Source organism: Vanellus vanellus (assembly GCF_965231255.1).
Source record: "Vanellus vanellus genome assembly, chromosome: 6".
Lineage (NCBI taxonomy): Eukaryota > Metazoa > Chordata > Aves > Charadriiformes > Charadriidae > Vanellus > Vanellus vanellus.
In genome coordinates this window covers 8,261,323-8,285,489 of record NC_138911.1, presented here as the reverse complement: position 1 = coordinate 8,285,489, position 24,167 = coordinate 8,261,323, and the positions used below count along the sequence as shown (strand labels likewise).

The window sequence follows — 24,167 nt, the reverse complement described above, 5'->3', positions numbered from 1 at the left end:
ATCTTGGTACTCCAGAAAGGAGCAATATGCAAAGTATATATGCATCCAAAGGAAACTGTAAAACCCACCATGTTCTCACACGCTGCAGAGAAAATGATACAAGATTGGTTTGATTTTCTAATCACTATTTAATCATCAGTCTTAACTATTAACAAAAAGCTTATGCTTTCATTTTAGTTACAATCTTTTGTACTTCTAAACAGGAAATGGCAAACAACAGAAGTCCAATAAGTGCTCAGGAAAAATGCCATATGGCGTGTGCATCATCTCAAAAAGACCATGAGCTCTTAACTTTGCAAATGTCTTCGTGCCACATGGATGCAGAACCTACATTAGCAAAAAATGTGTGAGTAAAGTCACGGCAACTTTTCACTCATGTCATTTGTCAAAGATCTTTAATTTGCTGCTGTGTGATAAGTTGTAAAAATGTAAGTGAGTAAATATTTTCTTAGCATCAGTCTTTGACTAAAGATGAAGTAAAACATTTAAAATATTTTTATACTTTCTGTGTATAGAATACTCTCAGCTTCACTCAAGTAAGGGGAAAAATATCTCAAATCCCTACAGTTAGTTTGATTTTCAACTTTTGTCTTTATTTAAAATTTTAGTCCTTTCAGTGTTTGTGAATCCTTCATTCTGGATCCATCTGCAGCTGACTTAGCGGTCCTGGAATCTGTAAAATAAATTTCTTTGCCTTCTCATGTTTCTTCGGCTCTTTAGATAGCAGTTCTTCCTCTGCAGTCAGACGGCTAACTGGGACGCCGAGTCATGGTGTTAATAATTGATTTCGGTCAGGAGGGTGGACGATATTTTTGTACCAAAGAAAGTATAAGAATGATTAGAAATGACAAGATAGATACTGTCTGTACTTATTGCAGGGAAGAGATCCCATTGTGTCCTGAAAGCCCTCGCCAGAGCCCAGCGAGGGCCAGCTGCTCCCTGCGGGCCGGGGAGCCGGGGCCGGGCCTGACAGGCAGGGGCTGTGCCAGGCAGGGCCCTGCCGGGGCGGCCGGAGCCCGGCCATCAGGCAAGGCCGGGGTGATGAGGCAGGGCCGAGGTCGAGCCAGGAACACGAGTCAGTAAGGCGGGGTGAGGACCAGGTCTGGTGTCAGGGTCAGACACAGCCAGTGGTCGCCAGGCCGAGCCAGGATGTCAGCCCGCGGGCCGGAGCCCGGGTGTGGGTCAGCGGGGCCATGGCCGGGCATGGCTGTACCCGCATGGCTGCCAGGTGGGTGGGACCTCAGGCAAGGCCAAGCACCAGAGCTTCGGCTTCAAGGCAGCTCCCACAGAAGGGGGCCAGCCTTGGCTGAGGCCGCCCTGTAGAGCTGTCTGGCAGCTCCCCACAGTCACCGGAGGGAAGGAGGGGCAGCCCTCAGCTGGGCTATCTCTAAGCTGGCCCTGAGCCCAGCAGCCAAATCCCCAGGAGGGGGATGCAATCAGGGCCCTTACAGCCATTTAAGGTCCCAAGGTGCTGCTGCCTTTTTTTCTCTGCTTCACGAAAGGCATGGGAGCAGATGGTAGCCGCTTTAATTCTGCAAATATAAGTGACACCTAAGTTTCAAACTTTTACAGCTTTTTATTTACCTTGTTATCTACCTAACTAGTAAAACTGTGCTATGATGACTTAATTATCAATTTCTTTGTGAGCATTTACTTTGATCAAGGAACTGCATGTTCTCATTTTTCATGCTGATTTCTTTTCCAAAATGTGGCAGCTTCATTCCTCAGGCATTGAGTAGGTTTTGTCTGTTCCAGGCACCGAAAGAAAATCCCATTTCTCTGGCATTTGGGGTGAGACAGAAGAGGCATTTTGGGTGCTGTCTAGTTTCTTGGCTAAGTAAAATGAGATAGTAAATGCTGTCAGATTATTGTGATATTCGAAAGCAGTTATTTAAACATTTTCTTCTGCTTTAGGCACCAGTTGCCTAACTGAGCAGTATAGTTTCTTTTCTTCTCTTTTGGGTACTGGGGAAAAGTCTTTCATGGCCAGAGGCCTGTGGGATGCCACGGTTTCGGTGAGGAAGTGACAGAGAAAGGAGAAGCAGTTTCTTTCTATTCATTGGCTCAGAGATGCAGGATAAAATTTTCATTCAAACCTTTGGCAAAATTCCCAACAATTTTAGTGGGACATGAGTTTCACACACAGCCCATACTTTTTAGGTTATAACTTAGGGTGCACTCTTTTAGAACAGAATGTAAATTTGTGATAGACTGTAATTGGAAAGAGTATTAGGAGAAAAGGGGAAGATTTGGCTTTCCTAATAAAAGGAAAATGATCATCATTTTTTCTTCTCAACTGCTGTATGAGTTGAGAACAGTTTAGATTACTTGGCAGGTGTGAGGTTTGCAGCATTATTTGTTGAAGAAGGTCTTTCCCAAAGTCATACAGATTATATCTGTAAACCTGCCCTTTGTTGGGTCAATTATTATGAAGGCAGTTTCCCAAACATATTAAATTTACTAAACTATTAGGCTTTGGTTTTTATCATGTAAATTATGTATGCTGTGTGACTCGTGTAAAATAAAATTAAATTTAGAATTTTCACAAGTCGTATGATGATGTTAATGCAGACCTGTACCAGAAAATGTTTCAGAACATACATGAAACATCATGTTCTCATCTATCAAAGTAAAGATATATTAATATGATTATCTGGAGCATACATGCATGTAGTGCAACAACAACATAAGTGTGAACAAATACGAAACATATATGATGGCTGGAGAAAAATACTGGAGAAAACAATGCAAACAAATAATGAATAAATATAAGATTTTCTTAACCCCACCATTGTGGTTAAGATTTGATACTGCCATTATTTTAAATACCTTAAATAGATAAATAAAATGCCTTTGCCATGCAGATAATGCTTTTCTTGAGAAATCCAACATGAAATGCAAGTATAAAAATAAAAAGGTAAATTTAAATATGTAAATTTAAATAGGAGAATATTAAAATAAATCACTATATCTTTTAAACAGCTACTGAAAAAAATAATGCAAAGAATACATGCTTGTCAAATATGCAGTATAAATAAATAATTTAGGTGAAAATGGATGACTAGATATAACAAAGAGACGACCAAATAATGAAGGGCTAAAGGGTGGTTGTTACATCTGATGTACTTCATTGTATATTGTAAGTAATTGCTATCCATAAAAAATTCCATGGCTTCTGTATGAGAAAAAGAGACAACTTGACAGGCAACACTAGTAGTAAGCGACAGCAAGTACAAATCCTTGGCAACTGTCATTATCCTGCTGTTGAATTCACATCCAAAACTGTGTGATAACTTTGACCTGTATAGCTGTTACTGAACCAACGTCTGTTAAAGTAACTATATTTTTCACTTCTGGAAAAAAATATTAGCCATGTGCAGATTTATGTCTTAGAAAACTTTATGGTCTTTTCTTTAGTATACTGCTGTTTTCTATTTAAAGAAGAAATATGTAGAAATATGCTTTAGTTAGACAATAATGAATAATTAGAAAATTGCACTAGAGCAATAGAATAAAAATTTTGATATGATGTAGATAAACAATTTCAGCATGTAGAATTAATTGAAAGTAAAAGTTCCTTTTCTAAAATTTACAGAAAGTCTTGAGCACTTTGGCTATGAATAAACAGCAGATTTGTTGCTTTTAAATGAGAAAAAAGTTATTAGACTTCTTTCATTTCTTAGGGTTTTTTTCATTTCTTTTCCCATTTAAATTTCTGGTTTCAAAATCTTTTCTTTCTGTATCTCTATCTGGACATCTTTACCTGTGCCGTAAAAAAATGATCACAACATCTTAGAGATAGCAGCTAGCAAAATTTACCATTGGCTAAGAAGAAATTTTGCTTTAATATGAAGTACCAAGCTGTTTTTCCGGACTGGTGAAAGCCATTTCACATTGGCTCTTTCATGAGGTTTCCATGTATTACAACTTTCATTTTATGGCATTTGATCTCCAGAAGGATGGGGCACCAGGGTTACATCTAAATTTGAGTTTTCTCAAAGTATAAAACAGCTCAGTAGTGCAAGAGTAAGATTACTCTTGGTAATTGCATGCTTGCATTTTCTGTTTGAAACCACCATGGTTAAGGAATTGGAGTGTATGCCCAAGCACCCTAGGGTTTACATACACTGTACATATAAATAGTTCTTGTGATGGTGGGGAATTTTAAGAAAAAGCTGGACAAGGACTGGGGAACAATAACAGTATTAGTCCTGTAGTTTCCTTGTATAGTGTAATTTACTGACTGGAGGTTTCATAGGTAGTGTACCTTGTTGAAAAGTAGTAGCCCTTTGCTACACCAGACCACTTACATAATGGTTTACTTGTGATGTAAACAAGATAATTCCTAGTTGATACTAACAGTACTGTTAATATTCCATCAAAATAGTTCACGAGTAGTAAGTAAGGATGTTACCTGCTAAAGAGGGAAGTTATCTACAGAATAAATAATGGCAATGAATAGATTTTTATTGTTTAAAGAAATTTGTTTCTGGTTTTGTAGTTACTTTCTGCTCTTGAAGTGGGTAACAAAATGATCTTTTGACGAAAAGAGTACGTACAAATATAATGTCCTCTTGCTGTCGCTAGTCAGAACTCAAAACACAGCATAATGTGTTCAGACTCATAATACTAAAAAAGTTTTTTTTTGATTGCACTCCAATATTTGGTATTCCTGTGATATTTGTTAGTTTAGGGATTTCCTAGGTAAACATACTGCAATCCATGTGGACAAATTTTGAAGTTCGCATTTGTTGTGACATCATTTTTGTAATTTATAGTGGGAATATTCTGACATTTAAGAATTATTTGAATATGAAAGAAGAATGAGGGCTTGATTTCATCCAATTCCTTTCTTGCTTCTTGATCTTTGATGTTGCTGTTTGCACAGTTATACTAGTGCTGATTTGGATCTTCCAAAGACTGGATAAAATTAGATTGTGGGATTTTCATATGCGTGAATAGTCCATCTAGACTATGGTATAAAGTAATTTTGCGCCATTAATAGTAGCCTCAAATTGAAAGTTGGAGGCTTTTTTTCTTTTCTTTTAATGTTTTTATGCAAATAAAACCTTTTTTTAGCTTTATGAGATAATTCAATGTTCATTTTGTATGAAGAAAGTCTAGCACAGACTCCATGCTATTGCAATATAGTATAGCTGAAATACCTACTGTACTTCACCATAATCCTGTCCTACAGCACTTGATACAATTCTCATTCTGATCCTAGCTTGTGCAAAGATTAATCGAGCTGAATTCTGAAATAATTTTATAGTTTGCAGGTATAAGAATCAGGATGAAACTATTAACAGAGTTTCATAATGTGTTTTCCAACTTTAATTAAGTTGTTGTAGGCTTTTCTGAACTCCTTACAGTCTATCATTATTAAGTTAAACTAGTTGAAAGACCAGAGCAAAAAGATAAAGTTTTAACTATATTTATCATATTTCTGTTTCAGAAAACGTCTCCCTCCCTATGCAAAAATTGCTGTTAAAAGTATTGAAGGGAAGCAAAGCTCTAGACAACTTCCATCTGCCCAGAACTTTCGCCTGCAATCAGCCATGGTATCAAGAAGGTCAAGACTTCAAGATTGTTCTACACATCAAACAAAATCAGTTCAGAGCTGTGATGGAGTATCAGACATATAGACAGCTACAAATCAAACAGTACAGACAATTTCTGTCTTATATCACCATCCAAGAGGAACAGAGCTGAAAGTGTTCCCACAGGTCAACTAAGGTAATCAAAGCTCTTCTCTGTTGCTTTTAATCATGACTGCTGCAGTTCAGTCACATTGTAGTGACAATTCAGTTGATATTCTAAAAAAGACCTTGCTAATTTTTGTTAAGATTTCTTGACCTAAAGTTTATCAGAGTATATCCTTTTAAAAACTGTATTGATTTCATCAAACATTTCTGAAAGACAGTGAGAGTGACAATAAACCAGGCATCCCAGTTTGCTTTACAAATTTTTAATAGACTTAGACAATAGGTAGGTAACATCCATCAAGTTTACCCTCTGTAAAGAAGAATGTGATTGTCCATAATTAATCCAAAATGAATTGATTCTGTCTGTCTGGAAAACCCAAGAGAACAATTGGATTTTGCAAGGTACTATAAAGATGATTAAAGTGAAGACCTGGTGAACAAAAGTGTATTTTAGTGCGTTTAATTTAGATCTCCTTATCAAAAGCTTTTTATTTTTAGTGTCTTCTATTTTGTGTGGGTAAACTGCTGTGAACTGAGACAAACCTAGTTGATTATAGTTATCACGATATCCCCTCATTTGTGTGCAGACATGACCTCAAATAGGATAAAAATGGCTCTTAATTTTCTGTTTTGTAAATGTTTTCTGAAAGTGCTTTATCCAAAAGCATAAAGTATTTGTAATTGCTAATTTTGTATGCTAAGACATATATTTTAATATACTTGTCCTCTGGTGTGTGAAAGTCTTGAACTCTAAAACCAAAAAGAAAAAATGGAGTTACTTTTTAAGGGGGCCACATTCTGTCTTTCTTATTTATATGGTTTAGTACTCAACACTGAAGTACCTACACTGATTTAATAGTATGACTTGCTTTAGAAATGCTAAAAAGAATACAAAAAAGCTGGGATTTTTAGGTGGCACTTTTGTCATTGAATAAATGTGGAAACTGTAAAATATGTCATTATGGTTTAGGTGAAGTATCAGTTCGGTGCTAACTGAAATGAATGGAAAAATTTCCAGGGTATTTCATAGGAGAGAAATTCAAATCTTAGGCCTCGAAGCAGTCTTGAGTTCTGCATGACAATCTCTTATTGCAGACTAGGATGGAGACCGTATGTCACAAATGTGCTTGCTGAAGTACGACATTTTGTTATAAATCTGCTCCCCCCCCCCCCCTTTTTTTTTTCTTTTAAAAAATAGTCTTACTGTGGTATTATTCAGAAGTTGTCTGTGGTAAGAGCATTTTGAAAAAGTATTATGATTTTTTATAATTGAGTATTAGTTTATTTAATTTTATTCTGGCAGCTGCATTGAATATATTTTGCTATCCGGGAAACAGAAACAATTAACAATAAGCCCCACTCTGCAGTCACTGTACAGGCATAATTGCTGTCAATTTGATTGAAATTTTGCCTGAGAAAAGACAGTCATCAGTTCTTACTTTTTAAACTGGAAGCAATAATCTGCATAGTATGCACTGAAAGGACTCTTTAATTACAAGTTTTCTCAGATCCAACAAATTTTTTTTCTATATTTATTTGTGCTAGTAGATTTTGAAAAATACTTTTAAAATTAGGTGATTTATTTTCTTATGGAATTCTTAAGATAAAAGGACTTAATTAACTAAGCAACTGCTTTCCAAGTCTTCTAGAAGTTCTGAGTAAACTCAATTTGGGATAGATTAAGTCTATTTTGCTTATAACAGTCCAGTTTCTCTGTATTTTCTATATTTATAACATAGATGCTGCTAACTAAATTCTTCTAATACTGTGAAGTATTTTAATGACCATACCTTCAGATTGTCTTTTCACACAATTATTATAAAAGTTCTGAAAAACAAGTAAAAAAAAAAAAAAGACAAATATCTTGGATTTTTTCTTTAATATCCTAAACTGGATTTTTTTTTCAACAGAATTAACTGTGCTCTCTCTTCAACACTCTGGCATATCCAGAGGGCATTTGAAGTATCCAAAGTTATTAAACAGCAACCCAATGTAATCAAAGTCATACCTTACAAAAATGGCACAAGAAGGATCTTTGCTAAGGTTTCTGTGCCCTTAGTGAAGCTAGTAACCCCAAATAGAAGTTTTCTTGCATGCATAAAGTTTATTTGTAGCTTTTGCTTCAAATCCTAACATAAATCCTTTTTTCCTTTTAAATAAGCTTGCATTAAACTTTTCTTCCTTTGTACACTGTTCCTAATATGTGTGACTTGTTAAAAATTCTTATAAATGCTAAGTGAACTAAGTTCCAGCATACCATACAATCTTATTTGGCATTAAAAGGCAAGAGAACAATACTTTTAAACCAATCTTTTTAAGGTTACATGTTTTTCTCATCTTGTTATCCTATGATTTCTAGTAATAACCGCTAATATACTAAGTGACTTGTAGTGCAGTTAGTATGATTGGTAAATTAGTTGAGAGTGGATTTTTTGTTTCCAATTTTATTTTTTCTGACTAAATATTGATCATAAAATAAATATGGTTGTAATCAGTATTCCTTACCTCTTGCATTCATTTAGCTGCTGCAGGAGTGCTCTGAAAAGCTGAATCTGAACATGGCTGCACGATGAGTGTTCTTGGCAGACAGCACTGAAGCACTAGAACCTAAAGACATACCCCATGATGCCGACGTTTATATTTCAACTGGAGAGACCTTTTTATATCCATTCAAAAAAACAAAAGGTAAAAAAACAAAACCAAAACTGAGAACCCCCAGCAAATAGCTTAAGGGGTACAATTAAAAATTATTTTTGTCCTGTCTTTTTGCATGGTTTAACAAAACTAATGTTTACTCATTTACAGCTCAGTAAGAGGATAATGTGCTTAATGAAAGAAAAATCTACTGACAGCCACGTTTATTGCCCTTCATTAGCATTGGTACTTAATTTAATATAGATCTGAATAGACATTAGGGAGCCTGCAGGAGGTTAAATGGTGAAAATGTAAAGAGATTATTGAATTTACTGTTTAGTTTCAGTGACATCAAACAGACATAATTAATTAGGCTTATTCCACTAGCAAAAATAACCCAGAATGTAAGATTGAATTCATTAATGTCATTGTTTAAATTTTTTTCAAAGTTTAATACAGCAATATGGAATATCTACATTACTACTTTATTAATTTCAGATTGTTTGGTAAGACAATTATTAAAATTTTTCTGCTTTCCTTTTAATTTCTTTACCAGTCTGGTAATTGTGTTTTATTTTTTACAATGGGGAAAACTATAATCCCTTACAGTTTAAAAGTGAGTATAAATGTTTCTCTGTCATATTTTAAGATCATGAAGTACATTGTGAGATTTCTGCAGAAAATTTGTGGTAACATTTTATAACATTAGCTTGAATAGGGTTCAGTATCAAATTCAAGATACCAATTGGGTATTTTATTAAACTATTAATTCAACTAGCATTTGTGATAAAGAACTTTTAATTGATATAAGCTAACATATAATAAAAAGCAGATTATTAGAATAGTATATGTGTAGGTAGGAACCTACAATTCCAGTGTACAATTCCAATGAGAAATGCAAATAAGATAAATTGTTTAAAATTATGTGAAGCATTCCCATTTGTATAATCTTGTAGTAGTAAAACGTGCTATGTTTTTTAAAAGTTAGGGATAGCAAAGAAGAAAGACAAAAAGTCATTCAACTGGTGCGCGTATTTTATATTTATGTTGTATATATTTTTTGTATATATTTCTTTGTGCTTTGGGGCATTTTTTTTCTTTTGTGCTTGCTTTAGAAACAAGCCTTGCATTTTATTTTTCTACATAGTTTTTAAATAGCATTTGTTATCTTGGGAAGTATTCGGAGACATAAATATTTAATTCTGAGTTTCAAAATGTTCAAATGATCTTTTGCTAATCTTTTACAGATTGATATTACTTAGTACAAATACATTTCAAGACGATATCTATAGAGTACTCATTACTGGCTATTTACCTAAGAAAATGACTACAATATAGCACTCTCTATACACATAAAAATCTAATATTAATTAGTAGAGCCTTTATGATAGAAGTCCTGTAATTAAAGGTATGTTTACATATTCATGGAGGTATTTATGAATGAAACTTACGTTAGTAAGCCTGTGTCTTACATAATTTTATATATGATAAGCCGTTGTTTATAGCATAAAAATTATTCTGAGTATGATCCAGGTGATCAATTCACTGGAACGGCTATAATGAATGGCCTATATATTCAGTAAAAGGCACAGATCTTTGTATTTATTCTTGCAAATGTGCATGAGAAAACTGCTATTGGTACTGTATGAATCATTGAAACAATCCTATTATTGTAGTATTTTTATATGGGTACTGCTGTAATTTGTTACAAAGTCATCACTGATACTCTTAGTATAGTTTCTCCATGCATATGACTTGAGTGTTATGATAGATTTTCAGATTCATTAAGCAAGTCCTTTTTTCTTTCTCTCATTTGCCTCTTGCAAGCCAAGTTCAAAACAAAAACTTCTGTGCTTTGTCTGCATATCTTTGGCTGTGTTTCATTGTGACATGCACTGCTGTTCTTTTAGCACCAAAATGTTGGCACACATTACTGAAAATTTCACACCATCTCTTGCTGGATCAGCAAGCTTAACCTACCAAAATCTGGTGTTGTTGAATGGTTTTTGACTGATAATCAATCTTTTTGCTGCTCGACAGTTGTTGCTGGGACACAGACTAGAGCAGGTGGCAGATGTGCCTTGTCTTTTGAGAAAAGAAAGAGTAGGTGAGCTTGGGCACAGAGTAACATATTGTGTGTCCATTAAAAGGGTAAGTATAACAGGAAAAAGTCACTGCTATAAGTAGAAAAGCCACCAATACCAGAAACTAGGCCTTTTTACACCCCTGTTTACAAGTTTAATAGAACTAGAAAATGACAGTGAATGGTGTAGAATTCCATGTGTTCAAAAATCAGAACTGATGTTAAAAACATTCATAAATTCTCTGTATAACATTCCATAGTACTTTTTTGCCTGTATTTTATTATTTATAAATAGTATGAATGCACATCATAGACATTTTTAAAAAGCTACAATATATTGAAGATAGATTTTAGAGATGTATAAAGACATAGAGATAGACAGTACGTATTTTATATTATCTTTCTCTAGCCCAAGACTGGGAAGAGAGCACAGAGTAATAGGACTTGTCAGTATAAACATACTGATTGCTGCATTTGAGTCCTTAATGCATAGCTAACAAGGTCAAATGTCAGTAGCAAATCCTTTTTGCATGGGAATGGAAGATCAGTGATATACTGTAAAGCCCCGACCCTGCAAATATGTACAAGTGATGCCATGGCAAGCAGACTTTTTACATGTGTAGTTGCACATAAATATTTGCAAGTTCAACACCTTTGTGGAAATCTGTATTTCAAGTACTGTATAAATCACAAAGTCTGTCAGAATTGTATTATCTTGCATACACTTTCATTGCTTCGAGTGCTATTATATATAATTTTGATTATCAGTCAAAAACCATATAATTCCCAGTGATGTTGATATCTTGGTTTATTTAAATTTATTCACCTTCTCATCTTTCTGAAATTTAAATTGAGATTTGGATTAAATGAATAAGGATTCAAACATAAGTTGTTGAATTGCATGATCTGGGATAAAAATTGAAAGCCGTTGCTTCTTTTATTTAATTTAATACAATATTTGTAATAAATGCATGTGACATCAGTTATAAGGTGCCATTCCAACAGAAGTTTACCAAACAAAAAAGTATCAAGTCTCAAGCATTTAAAACATATTTTCCTGGGACTTTTGTGGAACTAGTGTGTTGCAGAACTGTCCCAAAGAGTTAATGCTCTGTAGCATGTTGCTTTTCCATGTAATTTGCATATGGTGATAGTCAATGGTTGTATTTAATTAACTGTTGGAAATATATGGGAGACCATGTTCTTCAGTGTTTGTTTGCAGACACATATATTTAGCAGTTACTGAATTTTAAAATAGGACATTCCTATTTATTCTTTCTAATACCTCGTGTTTCTCCTGTCAGCTTTTATTGTACCCCTACATCTCTTTGCAATTGAGTTTCATGTCTGCAATATAATCCTTCATTTTTTCTTCATTAGTTACCAATTTCTTAAACTGTTATTAATTTATTTTTATTGAATTTGATTCCAGTGACATTAGCAACCTTGCCCAATAAAACCATCAATTTGCTATCACTCCTTCATAAAAAGTTTGTGCATTTTATCAGTCATGCTATTGTGGAAAGCATGACTTCTTCTAAACTTCATCTTCCATTCAGTAACTTTTCAGTTTCTGTGTTTGCCATTTACCTTGATCTTGCTTCAAAGTTGCTAAGTTGGAGATGAAGGAGTTTTGGCTGATCAATCGATTGTGGACTTAGACTGCAATCCAAAACTAATCATGCTCAGGTCTAATTCACTGTACTACTGAAAGTAACATCAGTGGTTTCTGAAGGAGCGTTCAGAATACTGAAGCTAAGCATTTATACAGATATATGACTATACTTAGTAGAGCTCCACTGACTATAATGGGAACTAAGGTGTCTAGTTCACACATGGATGATTTACAAGTAGACACTTAATTTAGCTGTGCTGATCTTAAACTGAGTCACTTCCTAAAGACAGGCATTTTGGCCAAAATGCTGTTGTTGATATGCCACGCTCACAGATTTTTTGTAAGTCATACTGACAAGGATTGCTTGCATGGAGCATGGTCCACTTTGTTGATCACATAGGCCTTTCATCTGATTAATACATCTTATTACTGGGTGCAGTGCATCGTTTATGACCTACCTCCAGCTTTCATTCTGTGGATCACTGTAGTAAAAGAACAGTAGATTTAGTGTTCTTAATGCTGCATTTCAGGTCTCTATTTAAATGAAGAGATAAAGATTTTTTCAATTAATAACATTTAGATATCACATGATCAACAAAATGAAGTAATTTACCAAGACAGGTTCCAATTGACAAGAATGTATGTGAATACATTTAAAATAGGATGCCTTTTCTACAAGGAGTAAGTATCGGTGAAATGATGGATTCTTATCATTCTAACTATTGACTGATTTGGAAGTGTTTCAATTCTAAACAGCATTCTAAATAATGTAGGGCTTTTTCTGATCAACACATAAAAATGAAAGTTGTCACATTTTATTTTTCAGAAAAAATGCTTCTCCTCTATGAACTTAATTAATAAGTTAATACATTTTATTACAGTTTCCCCTGTAATTACTGTATTATATGCTATTATTTCAATGTATTTGTACTGGAATTTTGATCTGAAAAAGGAATGTGCTATAACAACTATTCATAAAAATATGCATAATTATGTATCTCATAATTTATTATGAGCTTATCCATCTTGTAACAGATGTTGAAGATCTCAAGATATACAACAGATATTTGCTACAAACTATAGAAGTTTGCTCTCGAATCATCATATATCAAAATAGAATTGAATACATAGAAACTAGCTTGATCATATCCTGAAAGTTAGAATGACAAAAACCTGGTCTTTCAGAGGGATGCCAGTAAAACCTAGATTATATTTTGTTTTAAGGGTTTCTTAGAGAAAATTAATTTTATTATTTTACTATGGAAAATTTAGATTCCGATTATTATTATAGATTCTTACAGGCCTTTGCTGTCTGGGTACCTTTTCAAAATCTGAAGTATGTCCATTTCTGAGCTATTTTGGAACCCTTCACAATACTGAAGTCTCCCTTCTAGCCACTCAATGGCACTGAAGTCTTCAGTGTTTTTTTATACAGGAATCTAATGGTAATATCCCACTTTTAATATGCTGTGTCTTAACTTGAAGTTGTAAACTGATAGCCAAAAGTGATAATATGTTCACACACACACACACACACACATACACATATATATAAAAATAAAACCAAGTAAAGCAAATTAGTCAGTGTAGAAAAATCACCAGAGAGAATATTTTTTCAAGAATAGTTTGTCTGGGTTTTTTTTTTAAATGAAAAATCTGTAATTCAAAATTTAGTTAAGCATAAAATTAATTATACAAATTTAATTGTTTAGTTAGCCAGTAAACACCCATTATAATATGCTGCTAAACAGACAAACCAGAGATGACTAAACGCTATATATGTAGCCCCCACTGTTAAGAACTGATTTTATGAAATGATAATATTGACTACATTCCATACATAAATAAAATGCCCTATTTATTATCCTTTTATTACAGTTCCTCTTGAACAACTATATTTTGTATTATATTTTTGTTTAAAGCAGCAAAGAGTAAGATGATACTGTATTAATTAGTTAAGTATTAGTACTGTGTGTGGGGGGATGCATCAAAGTGCAAGGGGATCAGAATCCATTTGAATGTAAGGAGGGAGATACAGCTTCCTCCATAGACTTCTGCATTAGGTCCTTCGGCTACAAAATGCCTGGATATGAAACTGTATCTTTCTGTGTATTTTTATAATATCTAAAGCAGCGGGAACATAATTGTGGTAAAGAAGTCAGCAACTCTATAGTAAGAAAAAGACTAATACTATTTTATAGATGTGAAAAATACTTTCCAAATATGGCTTAAAATTGTATTTGAATAAAAGAACACGGAAACAATAAGGTAGAGCCAAAAGAAGGTAAATTAAATGTAAAAAGTACAGCTGTATTTAATCAGTAGTTGAACTTGTCCTAACACCTCCTCAGCAGTATCCTGGAAGACAAATCCAGGATAAATTCTGAGACATCCTTATCTGTACAATGAACCAGGAGTTATAAGAAAGTTTTGACTATACCTTTCATATAACAACAGATAAGGATCTTGGCCTGTAGAACCTTTGTCTTAGTTCCTTTATTTGCACTAGCAGAAGTGTTAAAATGAAAAAAATGTCAAGAAATGCAAAACATTGAGATCTGTATCCCCACTAACTTGTAGATTGCAGTAAGAATCTGTTTAAAATAATTTATAATTAAATCTCTGACCCCTGATATAAAAAAAAAAACAACAAAACAAAACCAAAATTGATTGCCAGCTCTACAGAATGGAGAAATTAATCCCAATCCAGAATGAGACATGCGGTCTTCCAGTCATTATCATTCTAGATCCATTCTGAACATAAGTTCAAGAGAAAAATTTGAGAGGAATGGGGAAGTTAAATATAGAGCACTGGTGACTAAGAGGCATTCTCTCTCTTCTCACTGCCAAATGGAACAAAATTGTTTGCATTGTAAACCATCAACCAATCAACTGAATTTTGTGCTGAGATGCAGAGACAGAGTCTTAACCTTTCACCCACTCTCTATATGTTTTTATCATACTGCATTATTGCTGCAGTCTCTTCAGGGCTTATCTTATTTATTCCGTTTGGCATTTACACCTTTTAAATTCCCCAAATAATTTCAGGTTTACTTGAGTGTGAATAAGGGAAGAATTCATATGAAATGTCATGAATAAATGTTAATTATTTCTTTTAAACTGTACCAACACCAGATTTTTGATCTCTTGAAACAATTTTCATTGCTTCTGGTCTGCTCAAGTATAATCAAAGGAATTTTTGCTTAATTTTTAGTATTGATTCCCTGTTTTGTTAGAGTAATATTAGCAGTTCTAATTGCCAATCACTTACATATTTTCAATTATTTCCCAAAGTAAAATGTAACTTCATTATTGAAAAGAAAATACAATATGGTTTTTGTAAAGTAAATTCTGGATTTCAGATTCCTATCACACAAATCATAGTGAAAAGCATTTATCATTTGTTGATGAACCTAAATTTTTATTTGTGTTTTGTGAAAAGCATATAAAAGTCTTTTCACAGTCTGGGGGTCTTTTTTAGTTCAAATGGACACTAATACCATGACCTATTTTCCTGAAGAGTTCATTGAACAGTTCAAGGCAAGGGGATGAAATATGTTGATTGGCAGAGAAGATGGGATGTTTGTAATTTTAATCGAATTTAGAATTAAGACATACTTCAAATAATATGTCAGACTAGTGTTAGAGAGTTTAAAATCTAATGACAACTGCTGTCATTATTAGTTAAATATAGCCATTCTGCCTGTGGCCATAAATGATGACACTTCAGAACATGCAGAAACAAAAAACTCTCAAGTATTTAAAGAAAAGGGAGTGACTGTAAACTTAGTTAAACACAGGAATGTGACCTGGGCATAATATGTTTCCCAAATACAGAGGCATCTGTAATTTGAACAGAGGACATAACCTAATGCAACATTGTCTGTTGCTACCACTAGAGTGTTTAAATTTTAGGAAACTTGGGCCTTTCTTCCTATTTCATAAATAGATATCAAGGAGTTTCATATTTATTATATTAATACTTGATTGTATTAATATATAAGATATGCTTTAGATTCTTGTCTCTGTTACTGTTCTGTACCCTTTAAAATGTATCACTCAATTTTCAGATTCTTAAAAAGTGGGAACTGAGAAAATTAAGTCCTGTTTTTACTAGATTAAAATATTTTTTTCAGACTAAGTTTTGGATTCATGAGGTTATGAAGATTGTTTGAGGCATTGGTTGGTATTTATTTCTATCAAAGTGAAGGGAGGGAAAGAAGTTAAGATATTTCTGAGTACATATGCATAATATAATATATAGCATACAATATCAATATATTTGTAATGCCACGTGCTAGTCCCTTTAAACCTATAAGTTTATTCCTTTTTATTGTCATTTGAAGAAAGTTTCTTACAACTCTGTAACTCTTGTTTCCACAATGACAGTATAAAGTCAGTGTGAATGAAGGCGATAGGTGTTCAGAGAATAAGAAAACTGAATTTTGAAATAAGTTCAATGTAACAGGAAATGTGTGTAACATACAAACCTGGGCTCAGATCATGTACGGTGTAGTCACTTCTTAGATAGGGAATGTAAATAAAAATGTAAGTGCTCTGTGAGTTTATATTTGTTATTCTGCAAGTGACATTCTTCATTCTTAATAGTGAACCTCTATGTCATCTTATCATTAAGAATTATTTTGCCGGAGGAAGGTATTCCTTGGCATATGAAATTTGAAATGTAATTCTGCTATCTTGAGATGCTTAAAGATTTACAGACACTTTAACTAGCAATAGCAATGCTACTGTGTGTTTTGGAGGGGTTACTTCTATTTGGATAATATATTCTGCTTATCCACAGTTCTCAGTATAATGTAACTTTGCTGAGTTAATCTTCACTTTCTGTACCAAACTATTGATTAGTGTTGCTGATCTTCTCTAAATCATTTCAACAGCTAACATTAAGCATAATACCAAGCATGTCATTTAATTTTTGAACTATATGGTAAATTATCACATAAAAATTTATGTAAGTGATGCTTATAAAAAAACAGGTTAAGATTTGTAAATTTGCGGTATCAAGCACTTAGTGATACCTTAGTGTTTAACAAATTAAGGTACGTTATGGTTAGCAGTGGTATGTACAACTAGCTGCTACACAGTGGCAGATTACTGAAGATAACATAATTTGCCTTGAAGGGGACCTGTGCAGGTCATCTAGTCCAATCTTCTCAAATAGGGCTAATTTCAATGGTAGGACAGGTTGCTTGGGGCATTATCCAGTCAAGTTCTGAAAATTTCCAAAGATGGAAATTCCCCAGCCTCTCTGGGCAAGCCATTCCACTGCTTATTTTTCGTGGATTTCTTTCCTTATATTTAGTTGAATTTTCCCATGCTGCAGCTGTGACTGTTTCTTCATGTTATTTTACTGTGCCCCTTTGAGAAATCTTTCTCTGTCTTTCCTATAGCCATTCTTTAGGAAGTTGAAGATTGCGGTTAGACCTCCTCTCAACTGCCTTCTCTCCATGGTCTCCCAACCTCTCCTTTTGCATAATGATGCTGCATTTTATTCCCAACTCTGAAAGTGAATGAAATCCACTCGTTTTGTAGTAGTAGCAGTAGGTCCTTGTAGATGTTCTAAGTATATAAGCCATGCAAGAATGACTTATGTGTCAAACAGCTTGTTTGTTTTTTCTTATTGTAGTTGTTAGTTTAATAGAGTATAACCTCTCTCTCCCTACAGACCTTGACAATCTTCTACATTCCATTGTCCATATTTGCTCTATGTCACATATCCTAGGGATGTGAAGACCTCAAAATATTTTTAGCAGGGTTAGAAACTTCCTTCCAGTCTCCCATCAAGTTACTTCTGTTACATGTAACAACATTTTTAGTTATAGCATCAGTGTGAAGCACAGGTCAGGTTCAAGAGAAGCAGTATTTACAACAGGTGCTAAGAAATCCTGAAGAAAGGAATGAAGCTGAAACCTTATCTGATGCCTCCGCTTAAACACCTTGTTTAGACATTGTGTAAGAATGGGACTATGAAATCCTTACCCTATTTCCAAATAAGTACTTTTATTATCAATGGTCTGTAAAGTCAGATTCCCATGGCTATTCTTTTTTTCTTCCCCCAGGAATTTTCCATTATTGCTGCACAGTCCAATAGCAACAAGAGAGAGATCTCAATCCAATGTGCATACTGGAGATTACGAGCACTCTCCTGGGAATTGTGAAATATGGAACGGAATCTGTTCGACTGAGAAAATTATAGAGTCTGACTTCCTCCTACCCAGGAAATGTAAACACCTGGCCACTTCTATAAATGAGACTTTACCACCTTTCTTCAAGTTGGTTTTTGGTTTAAATGCTCGTGTCTGGTTTACTTTGTGATAAACTCAGTCCTACCACTGTTTGTCTCTGCACTTAGTATATCTGAACTATCCCTTCAATGAGGCAATTTTGCTGTGGAGATTCCTGGTTTGTGAGCCCCAAAAGATTGGTGGCTGCCAAACTTCTCAAATCAGCTTAAGGATGCACAGCAGCATCAATGTACAATTTCAGGTGGTGAGAGTCATTTATTGTTGAAAATAAGGGAACACAAAGACACTCAAGTGCCTGATTTTATGCCTACGCTGCTCTGAAGTGGCAGAGGTATATTCATTACCATGTAGCGCCTGCCTTGTGTGTGCATAACAACCTCATTGACATCTTGTTCAGCCAAGGCTGGGAACAAATGGTCATGCTTAGCATTTTTGGCCATGCAGATTCCTAGAGGGTTTATTCCTATTGTTCTTGACGTTTCCTTGCAGGCTTATACTATAGAATACAGACAAGCTTGACCTTCGGAGCAATTCTCCAGCGAGCCTTAAGGGGTACTGTGGATGTAACCTTAAAGGGTGGGCAGAATTTTTGTTTATCACATTCTTTGGCTTAGGCAGCTATAATCTTCCTAAATTTGCCTTTAGGCATCTACTTGCTCTTATCATTCAATGCCAAGCGATCTCTCAGTTTCACCTTATGTCATCTTTCATTATAATCTAAATCAGCTGCCACTTCTTTTCCAAAGTACCACTCTGCTCAAGAAGAAACCAAACTACACTTACTTAGTGTAGTGTGCCTAAACTGAAAAACAGTCTTTTGCTGTTACCCAGCCAACTTTTAATACTTGCTTATATGGGAAATAGCATGTAATATACATCCAATAACTATATAAATGAATACCCTACCAAACTAAATCATGGCACAGACTTAGACTAGATTTGTCAATGCATGTTAGAGACCCTTCTTCCAAGGCTGAACCACCTTCTGCAACTTCTCTGAAAACATACCATTTTCAAAAATTTCCAGATGACAGACAGTCCATCTTTTTGCTCACTGGTGTTGCTTAGTTGAGATCTTAAGATCTGTTTTCCAATGTTAGTAGAGGTATTTTTCAACCAGTAATTAGTGGTTTGCAACCACCTCTTTATAACCAGATCGCTGTTTTCCTGTGATCAGAAGGGGAATTCATGGATAAGTCACGTGAAGGTGTGATTCAAGATATGCTGTTCGTATGAATTCTGAGAAGCATCTTCCTCATTACTACAATCTCATGTGAATTGGAACCTGGATTGATGGAGGGACCAAGGGGCAGTCGAGCCATCCTATATGCTGTAAGACCGGGTGTCTTACACAGTCAACCAAAATAATCTTTTCACGCAAAGGGGAGTTATTAGCATAAAAAATAATGTCCATTAGGAAAATGTCTTCATAAACTGTTGTTGTTCATGAAGTAAAATGTAACTGTTCTGGTGAGTGGCTGATATTTGAGCAGGTCCTTTTAGAGAGGAGATTGTTTCAAGCTCTTCTGTTGAGATCCTGTACAACTTTTCAGGGGTCCCATTTCTAAAATGGATTTAGTAAAACTTTCGTGCTATCTAGATGAATAATAAATCAATAAAAATAAACATCTCTCAATTGTTTAATAACAAGGACTGTGAAACACACAGAATTGTTAATGCCATTCAGTGAAGTCTCCCTGCGTTTCCCGATCTAACATTGTTACTTTTAGCTGTGGCAGGTAAGAACCAATGCTGTTTGCTCATCTGTATCCTCCCTGGCATTCTAGTTTTAAATATACTATGTAAAAGACTATTCTGAGCCCAAGAGTCTACTAGGTACAGCTGGTGTTAGCAAAGTCCTTTGATGCTGGAACCTGATCAGTGGCAATGGGAATGTGTAGAGTTTTAGCAGCAGATTTCTAATAAGTTCATCCCAAGTGCACATGCCACTTGTTTTTCACAGCAACCACAGAATACCTTCCTGACAACTGCAAAAGTACATTTTTGCTGTTCCAAAAGTAAAGATAAGGCAAAATTCATAAATTCTACAAGTAACAGGAAGAGCTCTGGAGACGGGAGCAGGAAAATGAAGCTGCATCTGTGTTAACAAGTTGTACAGCGCTGGAGAAACAGATCTGTGGAACAAAGCAGTTAGTACAAAGGAACTTAACGTCCCCACTATACACATTTTAAGAGATTTCACACTAGGCTAGCTCTAGTCTGCGCAGTGGATTTATGGAAGGGCTTTAGGTACACCTCTGGAGCACATCCATTGGTTTAGTTTCACCCAAAGGATATCAGTTTGCATGCTTTGAAACTGCTCTGTGATACAAATCAAAATACGTTAAGTGGAAGCTATAGGTTCTTCACTTAAAAATTGCAGCCTTTGAGCTAGAACACTAATGTAGATGCATCCTTGTGGAAGAAAACAAACCAAAGTTTTTCAAATGTAAATTTGAAATTCACTTACTTGTTGAGAAGTCACGTTGCTTATGAAATGACCCCTACTAGATTAATAGATTTATAAATTCACATTTTTAATCCTGGTAAATTACTGTAGCTGTACTGAATTCAGTTACGTGAATGAGGTTAGTGATTTACATTCACTGAGGATCTATCCGCGGACTTTAGAATCCAATGTGAAGTTCCATAAATTGACAGTGACTAAAGATATTTAGTTGGGAAATTAAACCATGGTTTAATGACAGTTTTTTAAATTTATTGCCAATATAAATGTTGATGAGAAGATAAATTATCTTTTGTCTTAGAATTTTAAATCGCTATGAAAAGCTCAGCCATTTACACTTTAGTGGGTTTAGAAACATATTTATTAACATAATCAACACATGCTTTATATTTCATAATAAGTAGCCTCATGATATAAAGATCTGTGAATTGAAACACATTTTTCAGAACTGTCATGCATCTAACGTAATCCAACTGTAATAATAGCAATATGAGGGTTACATTTTTGAAATTATGTGTATAGAGACATTCCGTTAACATTGATGGCAGTTACAAAGCTAAGGTTCAAATTTTTAACTGAGTTAATCCTCTAACTGCCACTGATTTTAGTGATCTTTGATTACTGAATAATTTTTAAAGGTCTTCAGCCCCTCAGTTTTTAAATATCCAGCTCAGAATGAATTGTTATCAGTACAATGAGTAAGTTTATTGGCACAGTTTTGATCTGTAACTAGATAGCTACTGATTATATTTCTGCGTGCAATGTACAACATTCTCCTTCGAAGATTTAATTGTAAGTGCATTTTGTGCAGAGGCAGGACACCATTTAGAGGTCATTTTCTAGTGTTTGGAAAAAGGAAAAACAATAAGATTTGAAGTGAAATAAAAATGTCATTTATATGATGCAGTGTCAGATATGGAACTCAAAAAATGTACAAAAGGTTCAGGCTTAATTTTCCTGAAGCAGAAGAAATGAGAGGCATTTCATTTTTGTAGGTGAGAAGTGAAATGTTCCTCTCTGCTCACTGATAGAGGCATGCTAAGGTGAATTTTAATTATGACTAAATTGTGGTATTACTCTTTCATACCCTGAACATCTGTTCCCTTCAGGAATGATGATTTATGCAGGCTATCACTGCAGACAGCTTGCTACAGCTTATGTCACGGTTAGTAGGAAGCTGGTGGTAGTATTTCAGAAAATACCAGCACCTAAGTGGAGACAGACCAGTGTGTATTTTTAAGGTAATAGGGAACAGGGAGCATGATGTGTCTGGTTTTAATTTTGAAGCCAAATATTGACTTTACTTTTTTTTTTTCTTTTTTTTCTTTCAGACCATCTGTCATTAATGAAGAAAGTATCTTGGACAGTGAAAGGCCTGGGTCTTCATAATGGTGTCAAGCAAAAGAAAACCAAGCCTGTCATTGCCAACTGCACGTAGAAAACTGCCGAGGACACCTCTGACAGAATTTTAGTGTTTAAGAACTGCCCAGGGCAGGATAACTATGAAACTATTGCCTCACAAAATCAAATTGGAAAGGTAACCTTTGTTTATTAGCATGTTTGAATGAATGCATCTCCAAAGTACCTTCTTTGTTACTGTGGTTTTATTGCTTTCGGCTAACTATAGATTATTCTTTAAAAAACAACAGCAAAAAAATCCCTTAAATTACAAAGCCTTGGAGTTCAACAAAACTGGGGTTACATGTATGTTCAGATTAGATAAGGGGAATTTTACTTCTGTGCTCCCTCTTTCCTGAAATCCCCCCTGCTCTGTAATCTGCTTGTCTTTGCCTTGTAGCCACCTTCCTTCTGATTATGCCTATCTTTCTCCTGGTTTTGTGTGTGATAACAGTACATTTTCTGAGTATTTATTACCAAGGAACATTATATCTAAGATGATCTGAGGCGTGGGTTATACGTTTGAAAATATGGTCAATTTTGATTAAGTTAGATATTTAATTATAAATGTTCAATAGTTAAAATGTTTTTCTTAAAAGCTATGACACTGTAACCATATAACAACATATTTTATAGTTATGGTGTATACAAGAATCCTTTTTCCATTATAAGGCATTTTAATACTTGTCAATTTGGTAGGTTTTAGAAGAATTTATATGCTGTATTTTCAGGTAATTTCAGAAGAGTATATGTATTTGTCCCAAACCAAGCACGGCTTATATACTTTATATCACCTCATTTCTATTACTACTCCGTGATATATTTGAAATAAGTTTCTAAAAATAAATTTTAAATACTTTTCAAACCTACGTCTAATTCACAACATGGAATACTTTGCAAAGATTTCCACTACGTGTAACAAATTTTGAATACCTGGAATATTAGCATTTAGCCCTCTCTGAATTGTGTGATCCAAGTTTTTTTACGTCTGTAGGAAAATTATAATTTTCATATACTAAGATAATACCCAGAAGAACTATATCTGGCTCAGTTAATGAAAGGTCATATGTCTGTAAGTTTTCTAATGTTGCCTGTGATAAATATCCCATATTTTGTAATACAAAACTAGCTTTAATGCTGTCAGCATTGGTGCTAATATATATAAAAAAATTCCATGCAAATGTGAATAATCACACTTCTGAAATAAATGTTCTTAGAACCTGTTGTCTAACTAGAACATTCAGGGTACTTTCAACACGATGAGGATATTCAAAATACACAGAGCAAACTTTTCTGTACATCAGAGCAAAAATGTTCAGCAGTAATTTTTGAACATCATACAAAATCAGTCATTTGAGACTGTAAGAATCAATCTTTGTGTTTTTTTCCACGGGGTTATCTTGACCTAGAACATTAATAATTATTAAACTGATATCCATGAGGCCTTATAGATGTGTGGACTGCTTGTAAAGGATATCCAAAAGTGACAGAGGACATAGTTTTGAGTACATGTCATGTCAGTGTCTTCCAGCACTGTTGCGAAAAGAAGTCTCCACCACTTGTGCCCTGTCATTGTAGGACTTCTGCAGCTCCTTTGACAGCACCAGGGTTTTGTTCTGTCATTCAGTGAACCACAGAGGGAAGATGACATATGCCAAAGATAAACCAGTTAAAATAGTCGATTGGAATCTGGAATAGTTTCTGGAATCTGATTCACTGTACACCCACATAAATACTTTTGCCAGCACAAGAAAAAAGGTCACATGGGAGTGGAAAGAAACAAGTGAGTCTGAAAAAGAAAAACTGTTGGAAAAATTCCAGCATGTATGTACCACCTGGTGCAGAAGAAAGAGAACTCAGGCCAAAGGAAAAGTTGTATCTTTATATGCAAATCATGTTTGAATTTTATGCAAACATCTGATCCTCTACTGAAAGATGAATGTATAAAGGTTGACACATTTAAAATAGTTTGAAAATCAGTGTCTCAGGTATTAAGGCA

At 34.6% G+C, this 24,167-nt stretch overlaps 1 protein-coding gene across 1 annotated transcript; it reads left to right on the top strand.

Moving 5' to 3' along the window:
• Positions 1–1,193: 1,193 nt before the first annotated feature.
• Positions 1,194–22,208, top strand: DCDC1 (doublecortin domain containing 1; the record flags this gene model as incomplete). The annotated part of the gene is given in 6 exon segments (XM_082485047.1): positions 1,194–1,228; positions 5,638–5,736; positions 7,616–7,697; positions 8,228–8,275; positions 8,279–8,390; positions 22,102–22,208. Coding segments are annotated over 6 exon segments (483 nt in total).
• Positions 22,209–24,167: the final 1,959 nt, after the last annotated feature.